This window comes from Leptopilina heterotoma, unplaced genomic scaffold, assembly GCF_015476425.1.
Source record: "Leptopilina heterotoma isolate Lh14 unplaced genomic scaffold, ASM1547642v1 Lhet_66, whole genome shotgun sequence".
NCBI lineage: Eukaryota > Metazoa > Arthropoda > Insecta > Hymenoptera > Figitidae > Leptopilina > Leptopilina heterotoma.
Window position 1 is genome coordinate 829,499 of NW_025111153.1, and position 22,330 is coordinate 851,828.

Consider the following 22,330-nt stretch of genomic DNA (forward strand, 5'->3'; position numbering starts at 1 on the left):
TTTTTTCCACTAATTGAAAATTATTAACAAATATCTTTGAATATATGAAATTTTATTATTTTTCTTTCTTTTCAATTATAATATCATATTCTTTCTTATTTTGATGAATTCATTAAATTTTTAATTCAGCTTGAAGATATGGAAGAAGTATCCGATGATGATTTTCCTATCGAGTGCATGATCCAGGTATTCCTTAAGATCTTGTTATTCAATGAACACGTGGTCCAAAAGTAAAGCATATGGATCACGTGATCACTAAATAACGTGATCTTAAATCCTTCTACCCTTCCGACTCCTACAAAAATTGTTTATCTTTTATTTTTACTTCATTTTTTTTTTTTTTTTTTTTGAAGAGATTTTTGCAACAGAAATAACGTTTGTAAAGTTTATTAAAAATGTTATTTCTACACTGAAAAAATGATTCATGATTCACGAAGAAAAGTTGTTAATAATTATTGTAGAATAAATGTTTCAAATTATATTTGAAAAATATTTAAGTTTTTTTGTTTTTACAAAATATCAGGAGCCAGAGACTGAGGCTGTTTCTGACGAAGAACTTCCCGCAGCCCCTCCTGCTGATTTGGGCGAAACAGAATCTGTTTCAGAAGACGAACTACCACCAGATAGTGAGAAGAAGAAAAAGGGCTTAAAGAAATCTGCGGAGAAAAAGATTAAAGTTGACGGTGCAAGTAAGTTTATTTCTTTGCAAATTTAAATTATTATACTTTCAATTGTAGGGTAGAGTGGGGTAAAAAAGCCACATTTTTACTTTTGATGCTGTAAAATCTGTATTTAAAATTTTTTTCTCAAATTTCCAATTGTTATTGAAAGTTTAGTTATTAAGCTTGAAAATTCTTGACGGAAATATTTTTTATCTCATGAAAGGACTAAGTTATAAGAGTTTTACGAAAGCACTGCAAGTGGCTTTTTTGCACCACCTGGTGGGGTGAAAAAGCCACCCTACGATTTTAGCAAAACATGTTATCAATTTAGGTATTTTTATAGTTTTCCTTTATTTATATGACAAATAGTCTTATTTGAAAAATATTTTAATAATTATGAAAGAGTTTTTAGCAAGCAAAATTGAAAATTATATTAAGTTTACCTGTTTTCGATTTGCACTGCCAATTTTTCGTACCTTTTTTAGAAGTTCTCTTTAAGTTTCACCACAGATAACATATTTCGTTGCAACCGTTTATTCATTGTTTATTTTTTAAATGCACTTTGAACTACTTTTTCGTCGTGTTTAATTTATTTTATTAAATAAACACGAGAAATTTTGTAAAATAAGAAGGTTAGTTTAAATAGAAAACAAGTGAATTTCACAAAATATTCAATGGATTTTTTGCCCTGGCTTTTTTACACCCAAGACCAGTTATTAAAAAAGCAAAAATAAATTGTTAATTCAGTTCAATTTCCAAAAATTAACATTGTATACGTTTTCGGTATACTTTTCTCCTTATGTACAAACATTTATTTTTATTATTCGTTCACTTAATCAGACTGTAATATGTTTGAAAAGTTCACCAAAATGTTTTCAAAAAAGCAACAAAAAATTAAAATTACAATAAAAACAATATTAATCTAGGTACAACATTCAAACTAGATTCAAAAGTTGCGTATTACCTAATAGTATTTATATTCTAAACAGCTGATAAATCGGCTTAATAGTTTTTAAATAAAACTCAAATGGCTTTTTTACACCATGGCTTTTTTACCCCACTCTACCCTATTCCATACTTTTTTTATTTATTTTATTTTTAATTCTTTATTTGTTAGAACAAATCTTATTACTGCCTTATAAGTAACATCTAAAATTATTGTTATTGCATTTTATTAATTTTATTATTTACAAACTCGATTTAGTTCTCGTTTTAAAAGTCAGATAATTTTTGCAGATAAACGTAAATTAAACGCTGACGGAGAATATGACCCGAGTTCACCAACTTCTGAGAATAATGATGAAACCCCGGCAAAGAAATTAGCTTTGACATCGGATACTGAATCTGACGCTAAATTGGAAACAAAACCCGCATCACCGAAGAAGAAGTCATTACCCGAATTGGAAAAATATTGGAAAGCCGTTAATGAAGATCCATCCGATTTTACTGGATGGACTTATCTTCTTCAATACGTTGACCAAGAAGTAAGAAATTTTTATTTTCCAGACTTCGCACTCATCTATTAAAACCTACTATTTACTACTTTTTTTTAAGTTCTGCTACTATTTGGGTACTTTTTTTAGATTTCAGCCACTAAAAGCTACTATTTCTGTTTTTTGAGAATTTCCATTATTTTAAATTCGCTAATACTAGAAATCAAAAAACTATTCTCAAAAATTATAATCAAATTCTTTGAAACAATTCAATTTTTTTCAAAAAAAATATTCGAAATTCAATTATTTTCATAAATAAAATTTTCACAGGAATTCAATTAATTTAGAATTGCATTTTCAAGGAAATTTCGAAAACATCAATTATTTAACAAAATTTTTATACAATTCTTCTCAATAATTCAAATACTTTCACTAATAATAACATTTTTGATGGAAATTCAATTTTTAAAAAAAATTATGATACAATTCAAAGCAAGAATTCAATTATTTTTAATAATATTTTAAATTAATTAATCAAAAAATTCAATTATTTTTGCAAATAAAGTTTTCCACAAGAATTCAATTATTTAAAATAAAATTTTCATAATATTTATTATATTTCGAAAAAAAATAATTATATAAAACAATGTTTATAAAATTCTCAAAAAGAATTAAATGATTTTGAAAAATAACAAAATTTTTCACAGAAATTTAATTCTTTTTAAACATTTTTTTGAATTTTTTCGCAATATGTAATTCCATTATTTCCACAAATAATAAAATTCTTCTTAGGAATTCAATTATTTTTGAAAATTTTAATAAAATTCTTAGCAACTATTCAATTATTGTTTTCATAGGTATAATAAAATTGATTGCAGGATTTCAATTAATTTTAATAGAACAGTAAACAAATTATTCAAAAAATGTAATTATTCTTAAAAATTTAATTTTAATTCCTTGAAAAAATCAATTAAATTTAAAAAAATGTTTTTTTAAAATTCTTTGGAAGAATTCAATTATTTACAAAAATATTAGAATTATTCACAGGAGTTCAATTATTTTTTTAAATATTTTAATAAAATTATTCGAAAGAAATAAATTATTTTAGGTTTTAATAAAATTCTTCCCAAGGAATTAATTATTTACATAAATAATTCTTCGAAAAAATTCAATTATGTCTATAAAATAGCAAAATTATTCCCGCAAATTCAATTATTTTGAGGCATTTTAATAAAATTCTTTGCAAAATTCAATTATTTTTAAAAATTTTAATTGAATTCTTTATAAAATTTATAATTATTTAAAAAAAAAACTTTTCGCAATTCACTAATTTTCAATATCTACTAGAATTCAATTATTTTGAGGCATTTTAATAAAATTCTTTGCAAAATTCAATTATTTTTATAAATAACAATATTCATCACAAGAATTCAATTATTTTTAAATGTGATAAATTTCTTCTTGTAAATTAAATTATTTTTAAAAATGATAAATTTCTTCTTGTAAATTCAATTATTTCAAAAAATTCTAATAAAATCGTACACAAGAATTCAATTATTTTCATAAATAATAAAATCGTACACAAAAATTCATTTATTTTCATAAATAATAAAATTCATTACAAAATTTTAATTATTTTTAATACAATTTTACAGGAATTGTTCAAAAAATGTAATTATTTTTAAAAATTTAATTTAATTTTTTTAATTTAATTTTTTTGAAATAATTGAATTATTCTTTTAGATTTTAATAAAATTAGAGTATTGTCAAATTTTAATTGAATTCTTTGTAAAATATAATTATTTCTAAAAACTTTTCGCTATTCAATGATTTTCAATATCTACTATTTTCATAAAATTTCCAAACAGAATTCAATTATTTAAAAAAATTTTTGTATAAATCTTCATAAGAATTCAATTCTTTTCATGGATAAGTAAAATTTCTCAGGAATTCAATTATTTAAATTAGAATTTCCATAAAATTAGTCGAAAGAAATCAATCATTAAAAAATGTTTATAAAATTCTTCTCAAGAATTAAATTATTTTTCTAAATATTTAAATTTTTTCATAAATAATAAAATTCATTGCAGAAATTCAATTTATTAGCAGGATAAGAAAGAAGTAAATATTTTTTATGAAAATTAGGAAAAAGTAGAGGAAAATAAAAAATATGGAATGTAATTCTTGTAAGTTTTGTGAAGTGTCTAAAATGAGTTTTTTTGGTCGTCAAGTTTAATTTATCGATAGCTACTTTTTTTTAGTTTTAAAGATACTTTTTGCTACTTTTTTAAAATTAATTATCGAGTGTGATGTATGATTTTTATATTTTAATTTTTACATATTTTTTCCTTCTTTCATACCAGTTTCTAGTATTTTTTTACAATTTTATTAAACTTTGTTTTTTTTCCATTTGTTCATTAATTATATTTTTAAATAATGTATAGTTGAAGGGGTAGCAACAAGTTTTGTAAGAAAAAGAATTAAATTCATTAATTTTAGTATTTTAGTGTTTTCTAGTATTTTTTTTACAATTTTATTAAACTTTGTTTTTTTCCATTTGTTCATTAATTATATTTTTAAATAATGTATAGTTGAAGGGGTAGCAAAAAGTTTCGTGAGAAAAAGAAGTATATTCATTAATTTTTCTATTTAGAAGGGACTTTTTGTTTAGTAATTTTATGTAAAAATTTATGATTATTTACTTTATAATTACGACACACTCGACACTCTCGACATTCCAATGAAATTGTACTATATAGGCAAATCATTTTAAGGTTATGTTTGTATTATTTTTATTTTAATTAAAAGTTTCTGCTTAATTTTGTAAAACTAAAATTAGTTCAGGCTTCACAGTCTGTCCCCTTTTTTTAATTTTGGCCCCTAAACGTACCCTATTTTGAAAATTTCCCCTATTATTTTCGTCGCAGGAAATCAATTATTTTCAATAATTTTTAAGTAATTCTGCAAAAGAATTCAATTTTCTTGATAACCAACAAAATTCTCCCCATAAAATCAATTATTTTAGGGAATTTCAATGATATTCTTTTCCAAAATTAAATTACTTTGATAAATATCAAAATTCATCACAAGAATTCAATTATTGTCAAAAATTTTAATTAAATTCTTGGCAAAATTTCAATTATTTAAACAAAATTTAATAAAATTCATCACAAGAATTCAATTATTGTCAAAAATTTTAATTAAATTTTTGGCAAAATTTCAATTATTTTTATAAATAGCAAACTTTTTCGCCAAAAATTCAATTGTTTTCAAAAACTTTAATAAAATTCTTTGCAATATTTCAATTATTTTGAAAAGTTTTTCGCAATTCAGTGTTTTTAAATATTTACTATTTTCATAAAATTTATCAACAGATTTAATTATATAGAAAAAACTTGTTGATACAATTCTACGAAAAGATTCAATTATTTTCATAAATAATAAAATTTCATTTACGAATTCAATTATTTTCATCGCAGAATTTCAAATATTTTTAATACAATTTTATATAAATTCCTTGAAAAATGCAATTATTATTAAAAATGTTATTAAAACTTGTGGAAAGAATTCAATTTTAAGAAACATTCAATTATTCAATAAAACAATGAAATTCGTTGCAATAATTCAAATCAATTATTTTCAAAAATTTTTAAGTAATTTTGTAAAAGAATTCAATTAGCTTGATAAACAACAAAATCGCATAAATTCTTCCCATAAAATCAATTATTCTAAGGGATTTTAATAAAATCCTTTTTTAAAATTCAATTATTTATATAAATATGAATATTCATCACAAGAATTCAATTCTTCTAAAAAATAATAAAATACTTTGCAGAAATTAAATTATTTTCAAAATTTTTTAAAAATTCTCGTCAAGAATTAAATTATCTTTATAATTAGATAGGGAAATTCTTCTCAAAAATTAAATTATTGTCAAAATTTTTTTAAAAATTCTTCTCAAGAAGTCAATTGTACTTCGCCGCCTCGTCCTCTAGATCACACAGGTAGTACCGTGGTATTATACGTTCCGCCACAATAATTTCAAAGTTAAAAACTTTTAGCGCCTCCAACAGGTGGCGTCCTATTATCTAGCCCTCTGCTCGTCATTACGTTGTATTGTGCGTTCCTTGCAACATCGCGTCTCTCGTTGTTAAAAGAAAAATGAGTTCATCGTCAGGAGAAAATTCATCATCCGAGAGTGACCGTCGTCATCATAAGAAGAGGAAAAGGAGCTCATCGAAAAACATCGATCGAAAAATAAAGAAGGCGAAAAAAGAACTTAAGAAACTCAAGCGTGCTCGATCACGCACTCGCGCGAGTTCATCGTCATCAGCCAGTTCACGATCAGTGTCGCCTAAAACGGTAAGATCAAACAAGAGGCATAGCCCGAGAGGCAAATCTCCTCTCCCTTACAGGAAAAAAGACGGACACGACAAACGATCTCGAGACCGAGAGTCCAGATCGCCCGGAAGGCGAAGTAAAGAACGTACCCCGCGAGGGACGCCGTACTTCAGTCCCGGCAAGAAACAGCGAGAGGTTAGTCCTAGAGATAACCCAAGCACAGTTTCAGGAAGTCGCTCGCGATCCAGAAGTTTTTCCCGTTCTCGATCCATAACCCCATCAGGAAATTCGTCAAAAAATTCGCACCGTTCACATCAAAAAACAAATCAAGATGGCGGCGAAAACGTGGCCAAAAAAGACGCCAGTTCTCTGTCGGTAACAGCTGAAAACTCAATGCTAATGTTGTTAGGGGAGGGCGCGCCAGAGGACGCGCATCCCAGCGAACCGATACATAACACTGTTGCTGATCTGTGGATAAAAATATTACAATTTGGATTGCCGCCAGATGCCTCTAAAGCGCTAATAAAAAAATATCAGCTACCAGAAAACTGTTTGCTGATGGGAGCGCCTCAGCTGAACCAGGAAATAAAATCTGGTATGGGAGTGACAGCCTTAAAAAAGGATCAACACCAAGTGACAGCTCAAAACAAACTCGGTGCTGCGATTAGTGCCTTAGGTCAAGTATTAACAGTAGTGCTACAAATTAAAAAAGAATCTAAAGATCTTGACGCCGCTACATTGGTGAGCATATTTTCGACATTGTGTGACATCGGCAGAATATTGACCGATATCCAGCATGGCCTGTCGATGACGCGGAGGTCATTTATAGTGCCGACGTTTAGCATCTTGTTAAAACAAATAGCCGATGTAACGCCAGTGGACACTTATCTTTTTGGCGAAAACTTATCGGAGAAACTTAAGTCTGCGAAGGAAGTGGAGAAGTCCGCGAAAGACATCACCAAATCCAACCAAAGTTCAAGTAAAAGTTACGTGAACAACAAGGAGAAGTTTGCGGGGCCGCCAAAAAATAAGAGCAATTTAAACTACAAAACCCCCTCCTCCAAGAAGAACTATCCGAACACGAATTTGAGGAAGAGGGGGCAAGAATCGAGGACACCACGCAACCAGCCATATCGTCGTCAAAGGACCCAGTGGTAAGTTATAAAGCAGGTCGAATAAAATATTTTATTAGCGAATGGGAAAAGCTGACACTCGATCCCTCCATACTGAAATGCGTTCAGGGTTACAGTATACTTTTTGATAGCACTCCGACGCAGTTGTTTAAACCAACAGAACCTCAACTTTCCGTTGAAGAATGTGTCAGGATGGTAAAAGCCATTTCCCACATGCAAGAAATAGGTGCTGTTTTCCCATGCGACCCGTGCGAAGGTGAATTTTTATCTTCTTTTTTCTTAAGGCAAAAATCTAACGGCGATGACCGATTTATTTTAAACCTTAAGAAACTGAACAAATTCATCACAGCAACTCACTTTAAGATCGAGGACCTTAAAACAGCCTTGCGGCTAGTAAGTAGAAATTGTTTCATGTCGGTGATTGATATCAAAGATGCTTATCTTATGATACCAATAATAAAAGAACATAAAAAATTTCTCAGATTTCGTTTTCAGGGGGTCACTTACGAATTTAGTTGCTTACCTTTTGGGCTTTGTACAGCACCACTGGTTTTTACAAAACTATTAAAGCCGGTGGTACAAGTACTAAGAAACCAGGGCATTGTCTTAGTCATCTACTTGGATGATATACTAATCATCGCTGAGACTGAGAAGCAATGTGGGAAAAACGTCACGATAGTTCGATCTCTTCTTAACAAACTGGGGTTCGTTATAAGCGAGAAGAGTCAACTCAAACCTTCAAGAATATGCACGTTTTTAGGTTTCGTTATAGATAGTGAAGCATTTTGTGTTCGACTAACAGATAAAAAACGAGTATCAATAGATCAAAAAATTCAAATCTTTTTAGGTAAAAAGACCTGCAAAATAAAGGAGTTAGCTCAATTTCTCGGAACATTGGTGGCTGCCTGCCCGGGAATCAAATACGGGTGGCTCTACACCAAAAGGTTAGAACGCGAGAAATATTTAGCTTTAGGAAATTGCGGTAATAATTTTAATGCTACCATTTCCCTCCCTAACCTGATTCAACCTGATTTGCAGTGGTGGTCTCTTAACGTAAAAACATCAACCAACCCAATCAGAGAATCTAAATTTGCAATTGAAATTTTCACAGACGCTTCGCTAACAGGTTGGGGCACGTTCTGCGATGGAAAAGTGGCTAACGGTCTGTGGAGCAAAAAGGAGCAGGAACTCCATATTAACGCATTAGAATTGATGGCCGCGTTTCTAGGGTTAAAATGCTTCGCCAAAAATTATTCTGAGTGTGAAATCCTCCTTCGTATGGACAACACGACGTCCATTGCCTATGTAAATAGAATGGGTGGGATTAAATACCCTAAGTTAACCTATCTTGCCAGTGAAATCTGGAAGTGGTGCGAGAAAAGAGACATATGGGTCTACGCGTCTTATCTACCGTCAAAAGCCAACGTAGATGCAGATGAACAGTCACGTATCCTTCCTGAAGAAACGGAATGGGAACTGTCAGATAGGTCATTCAAAAAATTAGAAAGAGAATTAGGGCCATTTAATATAGATCTGTTTGCGTCTAGAGTCAATGCCAAATGTAGGAAGTATGTGTCCTGGAGACGAGATCCAGACTCCATACTTGTCGACGCTTTCACTATGGATTGGCGAGATCAGCTTTTCTATGCATTCCCTCCTTTCGCACTTATCTTGCGAACCCTTCAAAAAATAAAAATCGACCAAGCCGAAGGCGTGGTTGTGGTACCAAGGTGGCCTACCCAGCCTTGGTACCCATTATTCATGTCTTTAGTCGTATCAGAAATTATTACTTTCAAGCCAAGTAAAAAACTTCTTTCTTCCCCTCACAGAGATCTACATCCGCTTCACCACAGCCTTTCCCTGGTAGCAGCTCGCTTATCAGGGACGGTTTCAAAAGCAGAGGTGCGACAGAGGAGGCTGCAGAGATAATGGCGAAATCAATCACGGAGAAAACCATGAAGCAGTATGCAAAACCGATCCATCTATGGTGGGAACATTGTCGAGACAATCGCTGCAGCCCGTTTCATTGTTCGACGTCAGAATGCCTAAAGTATTTTACGAAAATTAACGAGAGCACAAAATCCTACAGTACTCTAAATGTACATAGAGCAGCTCTCTCACTTCTTATGGGCAATGAGCTTGGAAATAACGCAAGTATTAAAAGATTCTTCAAGGGTATTGCTGTCCTAAAGCCGCAGAAAGCAAAATATAATACCACCTGGGACCCGAAGCCGGTGCTGGATTACCTCTCATCTTTTTATCCTATTAACAATCTTACACTCGAAAAATTAACGAAAAAACTGGTTACAATACTTGCCTTGTGTACTGCACAAAGAATCCAAACTCTAACGCTGATTGAACTACAAGACATTAATCTGAGAACAGAGCCTATTACAATAAAAATCCCCGCACGAATAAAAACGACGAGGAGAAATGGCTACCAACCTTGTCTACAAATCCCGACCTTCACAGATAAACCTGAAATATGCGCCGCTACCACGCTTCGAGAATATATCCAAGTAACCAAGGCACTTAGACAAGGCAACCAGGAAAATGGAAAACTACTCATTACCGTCAATAAACCGCATCGACCTGCAACTGCTCAAACAGTCAGTCGCTGGATTAGGGACACTCTACAAGCCAGTGGTATAGATACGGAGACATACACCGCTTATAGCACTAGGCATGCGTCAACGTCAACCGCTGCCCGTCGAGGTGTAAGGGTGGAGTCCCATGGCAGCGTTTTGCGTTGCGTTTTGTAACTAGGCCATGAGTGCAAATAGAGCAAACGTATATCTCCATCCCTCTCACACGCATGGCCTAGTTACAAAACGCAACGCAAAACGCTGCCATGGGACTTCAGCCTAAACGTCGACTTAATTTGCAAAGCAGCTGGTTGGACAGCGAATTCTTCAACGTTTGCACGGTTTTATAACCGTCCCATTGTAAGTGAGGCTTCTTTCGCAGAAGCAGTCATTAGAAATTAAAAAAAAAAGAAAAAAAAAAAAAAAAATCCTTTTATTTTATCACTATAATAATGTTTAAATAATCAAACGAACTGTTTCGTATTTATATATTTCGTATTCTTACAACATTGTTTCTAAAATATAATTAATAAAAATTATATGTTTAATTCAACAAAAACGCAAAACAGAAAAATCATTATTCACTTTAAAAATCTACCTGTGTGATCTAGAGGACGAGGCGGCGAAGTACAATTGAACGATTGAACGAACTTACCTAAAGTGAAGTTCAATCATAATTGTATAAGCCGCCTCGTCCTCTAGATCAAACCCACCACTCCCATAAACAAAAGTTGTTAATTTACCCGGTCATGATTTTTATTGCAACTGTTTTGCTAAACTTTCAAATGTAATGACGAGCAGAGGGCTAGATAATAGGACGCCACCTGTTGGAGGCGCTAAAAGTTTTTAACTTTGAAATTATTGTGGCGGAACGTATAATACCACGGTACTACCTGTGTGATCTAGAGGACGAGGCGGCGAAGTACAATTATGATTGAACTTCACTTTAGGTAAGTTCGTTCAATCGTTCAATTATTTTCAAAAATTTTAATAAAATTCTTCTCATGAATTCAATTGTTTTCAAAAATTATAATTTAAATGCTGCTAAGAAATTGAATTATTTTTAAAAAATTTAATAAAATTCTTCAAAAAGTTTTCAATTATTTTCAAAAATTGTTACAAAATTCTTTAATATAATAAATTTCATTAAAATTTTAATTAAATTCCTTAAAAGAAATTAAATTTTTTCAAAAGTTGTTAATACAAATTCTTCGTAAAAATTAAATTTTAAGAAACATTCAATATTATTAATTTTTCTATTTAAATAATTGATTTCTCGTAGAATTAAATTATTGTTTTTCGTACTTTTAACTAACAATTCTGTAGAATTAATTTTTTTGAAAATGTTTAATTGAATAATAATTGATGTTATTGATTTAAAGTAGAATTTTAGTTAAGAATTCTAGAAAATGTTAATTGAATTGAAATGATACAAATAATTGTGAAGAAATTACAGTAACAATATTCTTATAATAATAAAATAATGATTTTGTCAATCGGTCATCTTTATGTTTTATAATAATATTCTTATGAGTTGTTGAATTTGAAAATGTTTGAATTTGAAATTTTTGAACATCTTAATGCCAATGAAGAAAAAATGATTAAATTTTTATTTTAAATAAAACTATTGATTTTTTCGAATAATTTTACTTTTGTAGAAATTTGTAAATAAATTTAATAGGACATTTTTTTGAGTATCTAATAATTTTGAGAGTGAATCAGAATATTCTTTAGGGTCAGTGAAAAAGTGAAAGTTATGTTTGGAAATGAGGGAAAAGTCAGGGAAAAATAAAGTTAAATTTTTGTGGCAACCCTGTATAAATAAATTATATTTTTATCTTTATTTAACCAATTTTTATGGTCCCCTAAAAGTCCCCTATTTTTTAATTTTCAGTCCCCTATTTCCCCTAAAATACTTTTTAGGGGCACTGTGAAGCCTGTCAGTTTTTATTAATTATTTTAGATGCAATGAAGATTATTATTTTTAATAATAATGATAAAAAAAATACAATAAATTTTAATTTGAGAAAAATTTACAGAATGATGCTGATGCTGCTCGAGAAGCGTATGGAAAGTTCCTGGAGCGATATCCATATTGCTATGGATATTGGCGAAAGTACGCAGACTACGAGAAGAAAAAGGGTGATCCCGAGAACGTGCAAAAGGTGAGTCCATTTCAATTTCTAAGTGCGATTAAGGTTATACATGTTTGTTCAAAAAAAAAGAAAATTTATTTTTCATTTTTTTACAATTTTTTTTTTAAATACCGTACATGATATATTACTGTTGATTAACGCAAATAATCTAATTAAATGAAACTAGCTCGTGGTAGGAAGAGGCGTGGGCAGTGTGCACGCACATAAATATGGTTTTCCCTTCCAACAGCCTAGCACGTCTTGCGGCACCTATTCGACTCTCCTCGTTTATCAATTAGCTACTTATTTAAATATTATGATTATTATTATTATTATGATTATTATTATTATTCTACTAGAACCGTTGCGACAGTGCTATTATTACATATTCTTATTATCTCTATTTTATTATCAGTATCTTTATTATCAATATTTAAAGAAATATCGCTATAATTTAATTGATACTATTAAATAATTATCTAAGACGTTGTTTCGAATTTGCGAATTAACCGTCGTCACAACTATTTATTGTTGTGTGTATCACTTTGTGTGTGTGCGTGTGTGTGTTCTGTGCTTTTTATTATAAACAAAAAAAGTTACTCTAAGCCTATGTAAGCAAACACAAGAAAAAACACAAAATTTTGCTCAATTTTCTTTTGAGCAATGACAAAAATTATTGTAAACTTAAACTAAGATTGCGAAATTGTACTTGTTTTCTTTAATGTCGATGAAACGACAAGATTCTATTTTTTTTTTCTGGGGACCATTTTTTTTTCTCTGTATTTTTTTTATTTTTTGAAAAAGAAAAAAAAAGAAAAACCTTAGGAAACGGGCCATGGAAAAAAGGGAGAGAATGGGATACAAGAAAATTATGTTGGCGGAAGAGAGAGAAAGAGAGGCGCCTTGATTGGAACACTTCCCTGAACTTTAAAGGTGAATCCACAATGCTCTGCAATCTCTGTGTTAATTATGAAATAATTATTTATTTACAGAACGCGCACGACAAACGTGAGTATTTCGAATTAATGAACCGCTATGCTTAACGAAAGCTATAAGAAAAAAAAGACAATTATATGAGAATCTCTAGGTTTATAATAATGAATCCTTACCCGAAAAAAAACCACATTTTAACCGGCAAACATAAAGCAACTAGTCCTATTTTTAAAAGGATTTTTAATTATCACAGGTTTTTGATGCGGGACTTAAAGCAATTTCACTCAGCGTTGACCTTTGGATTCATTACATCAATCACTGTAAAGTCATTTATGAGAAGGACGAGAAGAAGATGAGAGAGCAGTATGAAAACGCCATCACTGCCTGTGGCCTTGAGTTCAGGTAAATAACAAAAAATTTTATTTACAAATATTGTAATTTTCACTTAAGTAATTTTATTTTAAGTACTCAATTTGCAAAACTCCTCTTTTTTTCATTATTAAAATTATAAAACGTTTGATGAAAGTGACCAATTTTTATAAAACAAAAAAGAAATAAGAACTTACTTTCAATATTTTTTATTTTTTAAAGTACAATAAAATATAATACCTCACGGTTGTTACAGATCAGAGAAATCAAGGAAAAGTCAGAGATTTTTATTAAATTGGAAAAAATTGAATTTTGGAGAAGTTACAAATGATTGCAGAAATTCAATTATTTTCAAAATTAACAAAATTCTTCGCAGAAATTCAAATTATATGTTTAGAAATTTAAAAAAATTCTCGTCATTTTTCAATTAATTTAAAAAATAATAAAATTCTTCTCCGAAATTCAATTATTTTCAAAAATTTTAATAAAATTCCTGGCGAAATTTCAATTATTTTCAAAAATTTTCCTCAGTTCAATGATTTTCAATATCTACTATTTTTATAAAATTTTTCAAAAGAATTCCATTATTGAAAAAAAATGTTGACAAAATTCTAAGCAAACATTCGATTATTTTCATAAATAATCAAAATTTCAAAGGAATTCTATTACTTACAATTTTATTTTATAAATTTCTTCGCAATAATTCAACTATTTTCATAGTTAATAAAACTCACAATAGAATTTCAAATATTTTTAATACAATTTTAATCGAATTCCTCAAAAAATGTAATTATTCTTTAAAATTTCATTAAAAATTCGTCAAAAGAATTGAATTATTTAAAAATTTGTTCATATAATTCTTCATGAGAATTCAGTTTCAAGAAATATTCAATTATTCGATAAATTATTTATTTTTGTATTTAAATAATGGAATTCTCGTTGAATTTTTTAATAAAAATTGATTTAATTCTTCTCCAAAATTCAATTATTATCAAAAATTTGAATTAAATTCTTGTCAAATTTCAATTATTTTCAAAAATTTTCCTCAATTCAATGATTTTCAATATCTCCTATTTCAATAAAATTTTCCAAAAGAATTCAATTATTTAAAAAGAATTTTAATAAAATTCTAAGCAGACATTGAATTATTTCCATAAATAATAAAAATTACACAGGAATTCTACTATTTACAAATTTTTTTATAAATTTCTTCTCAACAATTCAATTATTTTCATAAATAATACAATTTTTCACAGAGATTCAATTATTTTCATGAATAATAAAACTCATCATAAAATTTCAATTATTTTTATAATAAAATTCTAATCAAATTCCTCGAAAAATGTAATTATTCTTGAAAAATTTATTAAATATTATTGAAAAAATTCAATTATTTAAAAATTTGTTAATAAAATTCTTCATAAGAATTCAATTTCGAGAAATATCAATTATTCAATTAATTTTTTTTTTATTTAAATACTTCAATTCTCGTAAAATTTTCTAATAAAAATTTATTTAAAAATTTGTTTTTAGTTAAAATTTTAGATAATAATTGAATATTAAAAACATTATAGCGTGAATTTTCAGAAATAAATGAATTTTGAAAGGTTTTAAATTAAAATCTTTGAAAATTTGAATTTTTCGTACTTTTAACTGACATAATTCTGTTGAAATAATTTTTTTGAAATAGTTTAATCGAATTTTAAAAAAAAAATTATTTCAAGTTTTTATTTTCTAATGTATATTTAATTGAAGAATTTCCGAATAATTGAAATTTTGTAAAATTAAATTGTATGCAAATAAATTTGAAACTTCTCAAGGAACTTTTGCAAAAATTATTAAATATAATTAATAATTGAATTATTTTCAAAAATTTTAATAAAATTCTTTCCAAAATTTCAATTATTTTCAAAAATTTTCCTCAATTCAATGATTTTTAAAATCTACTATTTTTATACAATTTTTCTAAAGAATTCTATTATTTAAAAAAAATGTTGACAAAATTCTAAGCAAACATTAGATTATTTTCATTAATAATAAAATTACACAGGTATTCAACTATTTATAAATTTTGTCGTGATAATTGAATTTTAAAAAGGTTTCTAATTAAAATCTTTGAAAAATCTGAATTTTTCATACTTTTGACTAACAATTTCGTAAAATTAATTTTTTTTGAAAAAGTTTAAATGAAATTTAAAAAAAATTATTTCTAGGTTTTATTTTTTAAATATTTAATTAAAGAATTTGCGAATAACAAAATTTCGTAAAATTGAATTGTAAACAAATAGATTTGAAAATTCTCAAGGAACTTTTGCAAAAATGATTTTTTAAAATAATTTATAATCGAATTCTCTAGAAGAATTTTAATCAAAATTTGGAAATAATTACATATTTCGAAGAATTTACCTAAAATTGTATTAAAAATATTTGAAATTCTGTGAAGAATTTTATTATTTATAAAGTTCATTGAATGCTTGCAACGAATTTTATTAAATTTTTTCAAATAATTGAATTCTTTTGAGAATTTTTATTAAAATAGTAGATTTTGAAAATATTTGAATTTCAGCGAAGAATTTCATTATTTGTGAAATGTAATTGAATTCTTGCAAAAAAATTTTTGAAAATAATTACATTTCTCGAGGAATTTATTCAAAATTGTATTAAAAGTAATTGAAATCCTATGAAAAATTTTATAATTTCCTAAAATTGTATTCAAAATATTTGAAATCCTCTGAAGAATTTTATTATTTAGAAGAATAATTGAATTGTAACCAATTTTTATTACATTTTTTTAAAAATAATTGAAATCCTGTGAAGATTTTTATTATTTATGAAAATAATTGAATTCTTACAAATAATTTTTGAAAAAATTTTAAATAATTGAATTATGTTTGGAAATTTTATGAAAATAGTAGATATTAAAAATTATTGAATTGCGAAAAGTTTTTTAAAAATACATGGGGTCAAAAAGTTTTAGTACATTCGTACTGATTACTGTTAAGTGCTCGCTTCACTTAAAATTCAAATATTTCTGTAAAAATGGATGTAAGAGCTATCAAAGTAGGATCATTTTAAAGTTCAATAAATTTAGAGTCAAATAGGCTAAGATATAACCAATTTAATAGTGTAAATATTAAAAATATAATTCTTTAAAGTTAGAGATTTTTTGTGAAAATTGGGATTTTGAAATCTGGAATTCAAGCGTACGCCAATTGAAGAAAAATTTTTTTTTAAGTTTTGATAGTTGCACAATAAAAAGTACAAATTTCATTCTTTAATTCTAGATCAAAATCATTCACATATATTAAGTATTTTCTTCAAATTCTATAAAAATAATATCTCTTGCTCTTAATTTTTCGAAGAATATAAATTGCAAATTCGACGTTTTCATTCACTTGTTCTATCAAATAACCACACTTTTGAAAAATATAAAACCTCTTCATCTTAGAAAATTTAAGTTATTTACATGAAATTTATCCCTCTTCTTATAATTTTACAAATTTTAACTCTATCATTATTCCTTATTTTCATTCTAGGTGTCTATTTTTTTATTTTTCAATAAAAAAAGATGCATATTTTTCAAAAGTGTGGTTAATTGAAAAAACAAGTGATTGAAAACGACGAATTTGCAATTAATATTATTTGAAAAATTTCGAGAGCAAGGGAAGTTATTTTTATAGAATTTGAAGAAAATACTTAATATATGTGAATTATTTTGGTCTAGAATTAAAGAATGGCAGGGTGGCCACTTGACCGGGAATTGAAAAATTGACCGGGATAACCGGGAAATGACCGGGAAATTTGATACTAAACCGGGAATTTATTTTTTATTTTTAATTTTATTTTTAAACTGACCCAAACAAAATTTTTTTTTTAATTTTTACTCGAGAAGTATATTGTACATAAGTAGGTATAGTAGAGAATACATAAATTAACAGACTTTTGTTAGGGATGAAGAGGGGTTTATGAGAAAATAATATACTTATTTAAATTTAAAGAAATCCTTTTATTTTAAGCGGATTTTTCTTTTAGTATTTATTCCACAGGATTTTTCTCATAATTTCTATTATTTTTCATACGCTTATTTCAGTTTTAAAGAATCAATCATAAAGTTCATTATGAAAATTTTTAGTTCATTTAAAAAATAAGAAATTTGTAAAATAGTAAAAATTTATTATTTTTTTACAATTTTCATATTATTGTCAGTTCGGAAAAATGTCAAAAAAATGTTATCTCTAAATGAGCTCAATATATTGATTAGTTTAAATTTGTAATATGCATAATACACAATAATTTAAGATAATTTTTTTTTTTGTTATTAATATTTTTAATATTTCAAACTAAAATATTGTTTTAATGTATTATACAATGACCGGGAAATAAAAAAAAATTGACCGGGAAAACCGGGAAAAAACCGGGAATTCAATTTTCTACAAAAAGTGGCCACCCTGAATGGAATTTGTACTTTTTATTGTGCAACTATTAAAAACTTAAAAAAAAATTTTCTTCAATTGGCGTACGCTTGAATTCCAGATTTCAAAATCGCAATTTTCACAAAAAATCTCTAACTTTAAAGAATTATATTTTTTATATTTACACTATTAAATTGGTTATATCTTAGCCTATTTGACTTTAAATTTATTGAACTTTAAAATGATCCTATTTTGATAGCTCTAACATCTATTTTTACAGAAATATTTGAATTTGAAGTAAAGCGAGCATTTAAAAGTAATTTTAATTATAATTTAATTATAATTTAAGTAATTATAAATTTTATAAAGAATTCAATTAAAATTTTTGAAAATAATTGAATATCCAAGAAGAAATTTATTACTTTTAAAAATAATTGAATTCTTGTGATGAATATTGTTATTTAAGAAAATAATTGAATTTTACAAAGAATTTTATTAAAATGCCTCAAAATTATTGAATTTTTTGTAATAATTTTGTTATTTATCGACATACCTAATTGAATTTTTTCGAAGAATTATTTATGTAAATAATAATTGATTCCTTGGGAAGAATTTTATTAAAATCTAAAAGAATAATTGAATTATTTCAAAAAAATTAATTAAAATTGTATTTAAAATAATTGATTTCTTTTGAACAATTTTTTAAAAATATTTGAAAATAATTGAACGCCTGTGAAAAATTCTAATATTTTTTTAAATAATTGAATTCTTTTGAAAATTTTTATTAAATTAGTAAATTTTGAAAATATTTGAATTTCAGCGATAAATTTTATTATTTGTGAAAATAATTGAATTATAGTTGCAAAGTATTTTATTAAAATTTTCAAAAATAATTGAATTTCTTAGAAGAATTTTATTATTTATGAAAATAATTGAATCATTGCGAAAAATTTTATTAAAATGTTTAAAAAGAATTTAATTTATGTGAAAAATTTTATTACTTGTAAACATAATTGAATTCTTGCAAATGATTTCATTAAAATTTTTGTAAATAATTTAATTCTTTTTGAAAAATCTTATGGAAATTTAAATTATTATAAAATATGAAGAAAGTGATCACTCCGAGTCGAAGACTCGGATTTCATTAAAATTTTTGTAAATAATTTAATTTTTTTTTTGAAAAATCTTATGGAAATTTAAATTATTATAAAATATGAAGAAAGTGATCACTCCGAGTCGAAGACTCGGAGTTATCGATTTCTTCATGTTTTATAATAATATTTTTATATAAGTTATTGAGTTTCAAAAGGTTTGAATTTGAAATTTTTTGAAAATCCTTATTCCAATGGATTAATTAAAATGATTAAATATTTATTTAAAAAAGAATTTATTGATGTTTTCGATTAGTTTTACAATTAAAAAAATTCTTAAATAAATGTAATAGAACATTTTTTTCAGTATCTAATAATTTTTAGTGTGAATCTTAATATTCTTTTGGGTCTGGGAAGAAGTCGAAATTTTGTCTGGAAATCAGGGAAAAGTCAGGGAAAAAGAAAATTACATTTTTGTGGCAACCCTGTACCTTCTCATGTGATGAGAAATGTAAAAATAATAAGATAATAATTTATTTTGATTAATTAACAATGTTTGTTGTTTGATTTTGACATTAGGTCTGATCGATTATGGGAGAGCTACATCAAATGGGAAATTGAGGGTAAACGACTGAGTAAAGTGACAGCAATTTATGATCGTCTATTGACAACTCCCACATTGGGATATACTTCTCATTTTGATACATTCCAAGAATTTGTCTCATCGAACGCACCAAATCAAATTCTCAGCGTTGACGATTTTCTCTCGTTACGCTCGGAGGTGAAGTCACTTCTTAAATCCGAGGATGTCACACCTTCATCCACAGCGGATGCACCACCTGGTGAGGAACCACCGCCACACGAAGTGCCACCCACTGACGAAGAGACGAGAGCGATTAGAGAGAAAATCATCAGCAGCCGACGTAAAATGCATAAAACAAATGTAAACGCGGTCGCTGCCAGATGGAGTTACGAGGAAGGCGTAAGTTCTCTTTTCTCTTCTATAAAGAAAACTATAATTGTTATATTTCATTCCTTTTTTTCTGGTATTCAAATTTTGATACCACTTTCTTTTGCATTAAATTAGAATTTTCTTAAAATTCGATTATTTTTAATAAACAAAAATTATTATATAACTAGCAAATGATACTCACACCAGCGTGCGGAACACGGTATTCTATTTATTATTTTGTAAATTAAAACATTTTATATTTGAAAAATTTTTAATAGAATTCTTTCAAAAAATTCAATTATTTTCAAAAATTCAGATAAAATTCTTCGAAACAATTCAATTATTTTTATGAATTGTAAAATCCTCGGCAAGAATTCAATTATTTTCATAAATAAGAAAATTCTTCGCAAGAATTAAAATTTTTTCATAAATAAATAATGAAATTCTTCAAAGGAATTCAATTATTTTCATAAATAATAAAATGTTTCGAAAGAATTCAATTATTTTTATAAATTGTAAAATCCACTGCAAGAATTTAATAACTTTAATAAATAAGAAAATTCTTTGCAAGAATTAAAATATTTTCATAAATAATAAAATTCTACAAAGGAATTCAATTATTTTCAATACAATTTTAATAAAATTTTTCGAAAGAATACAATTATTTTTAAAAATATTATTTAAATTCAATTATTTTCAACAATTTTGATAAAAAATTCTACGAAACAATTCAATTCTTTTTATAAATTGTAATAAAATTTTTCTAAACAATTCAATTGTCTTCAAAAGTTTTGAATAAAATACTTTGTAAATTTCAATTATTTTCAAAATTTTCAATTAAAATTTCTTTAAAAAATTACATTATTTTTACGAAATTTAATGAAATTCTTCAAAAAAAATGTAATTATTTTCAAAAACTGTAATAAAATTGTTTAAAAAAATTTAATTTTCAATGAATAATTTTAATATAATTTAATAGTTAAATTGTTAATTGCAATTAGTAATAAACACGATTATTTCAAAAATTTCAAAGAAATTTTTCATAAAATTCAATTATTTTCAAAATTTTCAGTAAAAATTATTTTTAAAAAATTCATTATTTTCAAGAATATTGAAATAAATTCTACAAAACAATTTAGGTAACTATTTTAAAGATTTTCAAGAAAAATCTTATTCCAAAGTTAAATTATTTTCAATACAATTTTAATTACATTATCTCGAAAGAATTCAATTATTTGAAAAAATATTGATAAAATTCTTGAAATGCATTCAATTATATTCAAATTTTTTTATAAATAGTTTAGAAGAATTCAATGATTTTCAGTATACATCAAAAATTTAATTATTTCTGAAAATAATTGAATTCTTGAATAGAATTTTATTAAAACTTTTTCAAATAATTGAATTCCTGCGAAAAAATTTATTATTTCTGCAAATAATTGAATTTTTGCAAAATTTTGAGAAAATAAGTGAATTTTTGAGAAGAATTTTATGTTAAGTGTATTTAAAATAATTGAATTCTTACGAAGAATTTAAAAATAATTGCAAATTTTCCTGGAATTCAATTAAAATTGTATTTCAAATAATTGAAAATCCAGCGAAAATTTTATTATTTATGAAAATAATGAAATTCTTGAATTGAATTTTATTAAAAGTTTTTTAAATAATTGAACTCCTGTGAAAAATTCAATTATTTTTTAAAATAATTAAATTTTCTCGGAGAATTTTCACAAGATTTTTAAAAATAATTGAAATTTTCGAAGAAATAAATTAAAATTGCATTGAAAATAAAGTGACATCCTGATAAGAATTTGATTAAAACTTTTTTAAATAATTGAATTGACTTTTTACAAAGAATTTTATTACAATAATTGAAAGTAATTGAATTACAATTGCAATAAAGTAATAAAAATTATACAAAAAATAGATATATACTAAAAATTTTTTTAAAAAAAATATATGGTTGACAAATCGAAGTTACGAAAATTTTTTCCCCTCATTTTATTAAACTCTTAAAGTTCTTAGTTTTATTTTCAATTAAAAATTGTCAATAACAAATCGAATTTAAGAAAAAGATTTCCTTTATTTCTAAAAAAGACTAAGTTTTGTTAACAAATTGTGATTAAGAAATATAAATGGGCCAAAATTTATTTATTTAAAAAAAAAAGAATAAAAAGAGAATTTTGTATGAAAATTGTAATTTATGCACAAAATTTTCTTTTATTTCTAAAAAGAAATTGGATTTTTGTTAAAAAATGTTGATTCTTTTATTTGCTTTTATTTC

General features: G+C 26.2%; 2 protein-coding genes across 2 annotated transcripts in view; both read left to right on the forward strand.

Moving 5' to 3' along the window:
• Positions 1-22,330, forward strand: part of LOC122510102 (pre-mRNA-processing factor 39-like) — a 53,421-nt gene that overhangs the window by 23,507 nt on the left and 7,584 nt on the right. The window contains exons 5-9 of the mRNA XM_043624515.1: positions 524-689; positions 1,899-2,146; positions 12,194-12,319; positions 13,476-13,624; positions 19,674-20,076. Coding sequence (XP_043480450.1) covers positions 524-689; positions 1,899-2,146; positions 12,194-12,319; positions 13,476-13,624; positions 19,674-20,076 — 1,092 coding nt within the window. The remainder of the gene's footprint in view (positions 1-523; positions 690-1,898; positions 2,147-12,193; positions 12,320-13,475; positions 13,625-19,673; positions 20,077-22,330) is intronic.
• LOC122510103 lies at positions 6,080-9,531 on the forward strand. The gene is made up of 2 exons (XM_043624517.1): positions 6,080-7,590; positions 9,399-9,531. Coding segments are annotated over exons 1-2 (1,335 nt in total). The 5' UTR covers positions 6,080-6,256; the 3' UTR covers positions 9,400-9,531.

Bases quoted from the DNA above. Each gene is read 5' to 3' on its own strand.
- LOC122510103 (XM_043624517.1), top strand. From the start codon at position 6,257: ATGAGTTCATCGTCAGGAGAAAATTCATCATCCGAGAGTGACCGTCGT.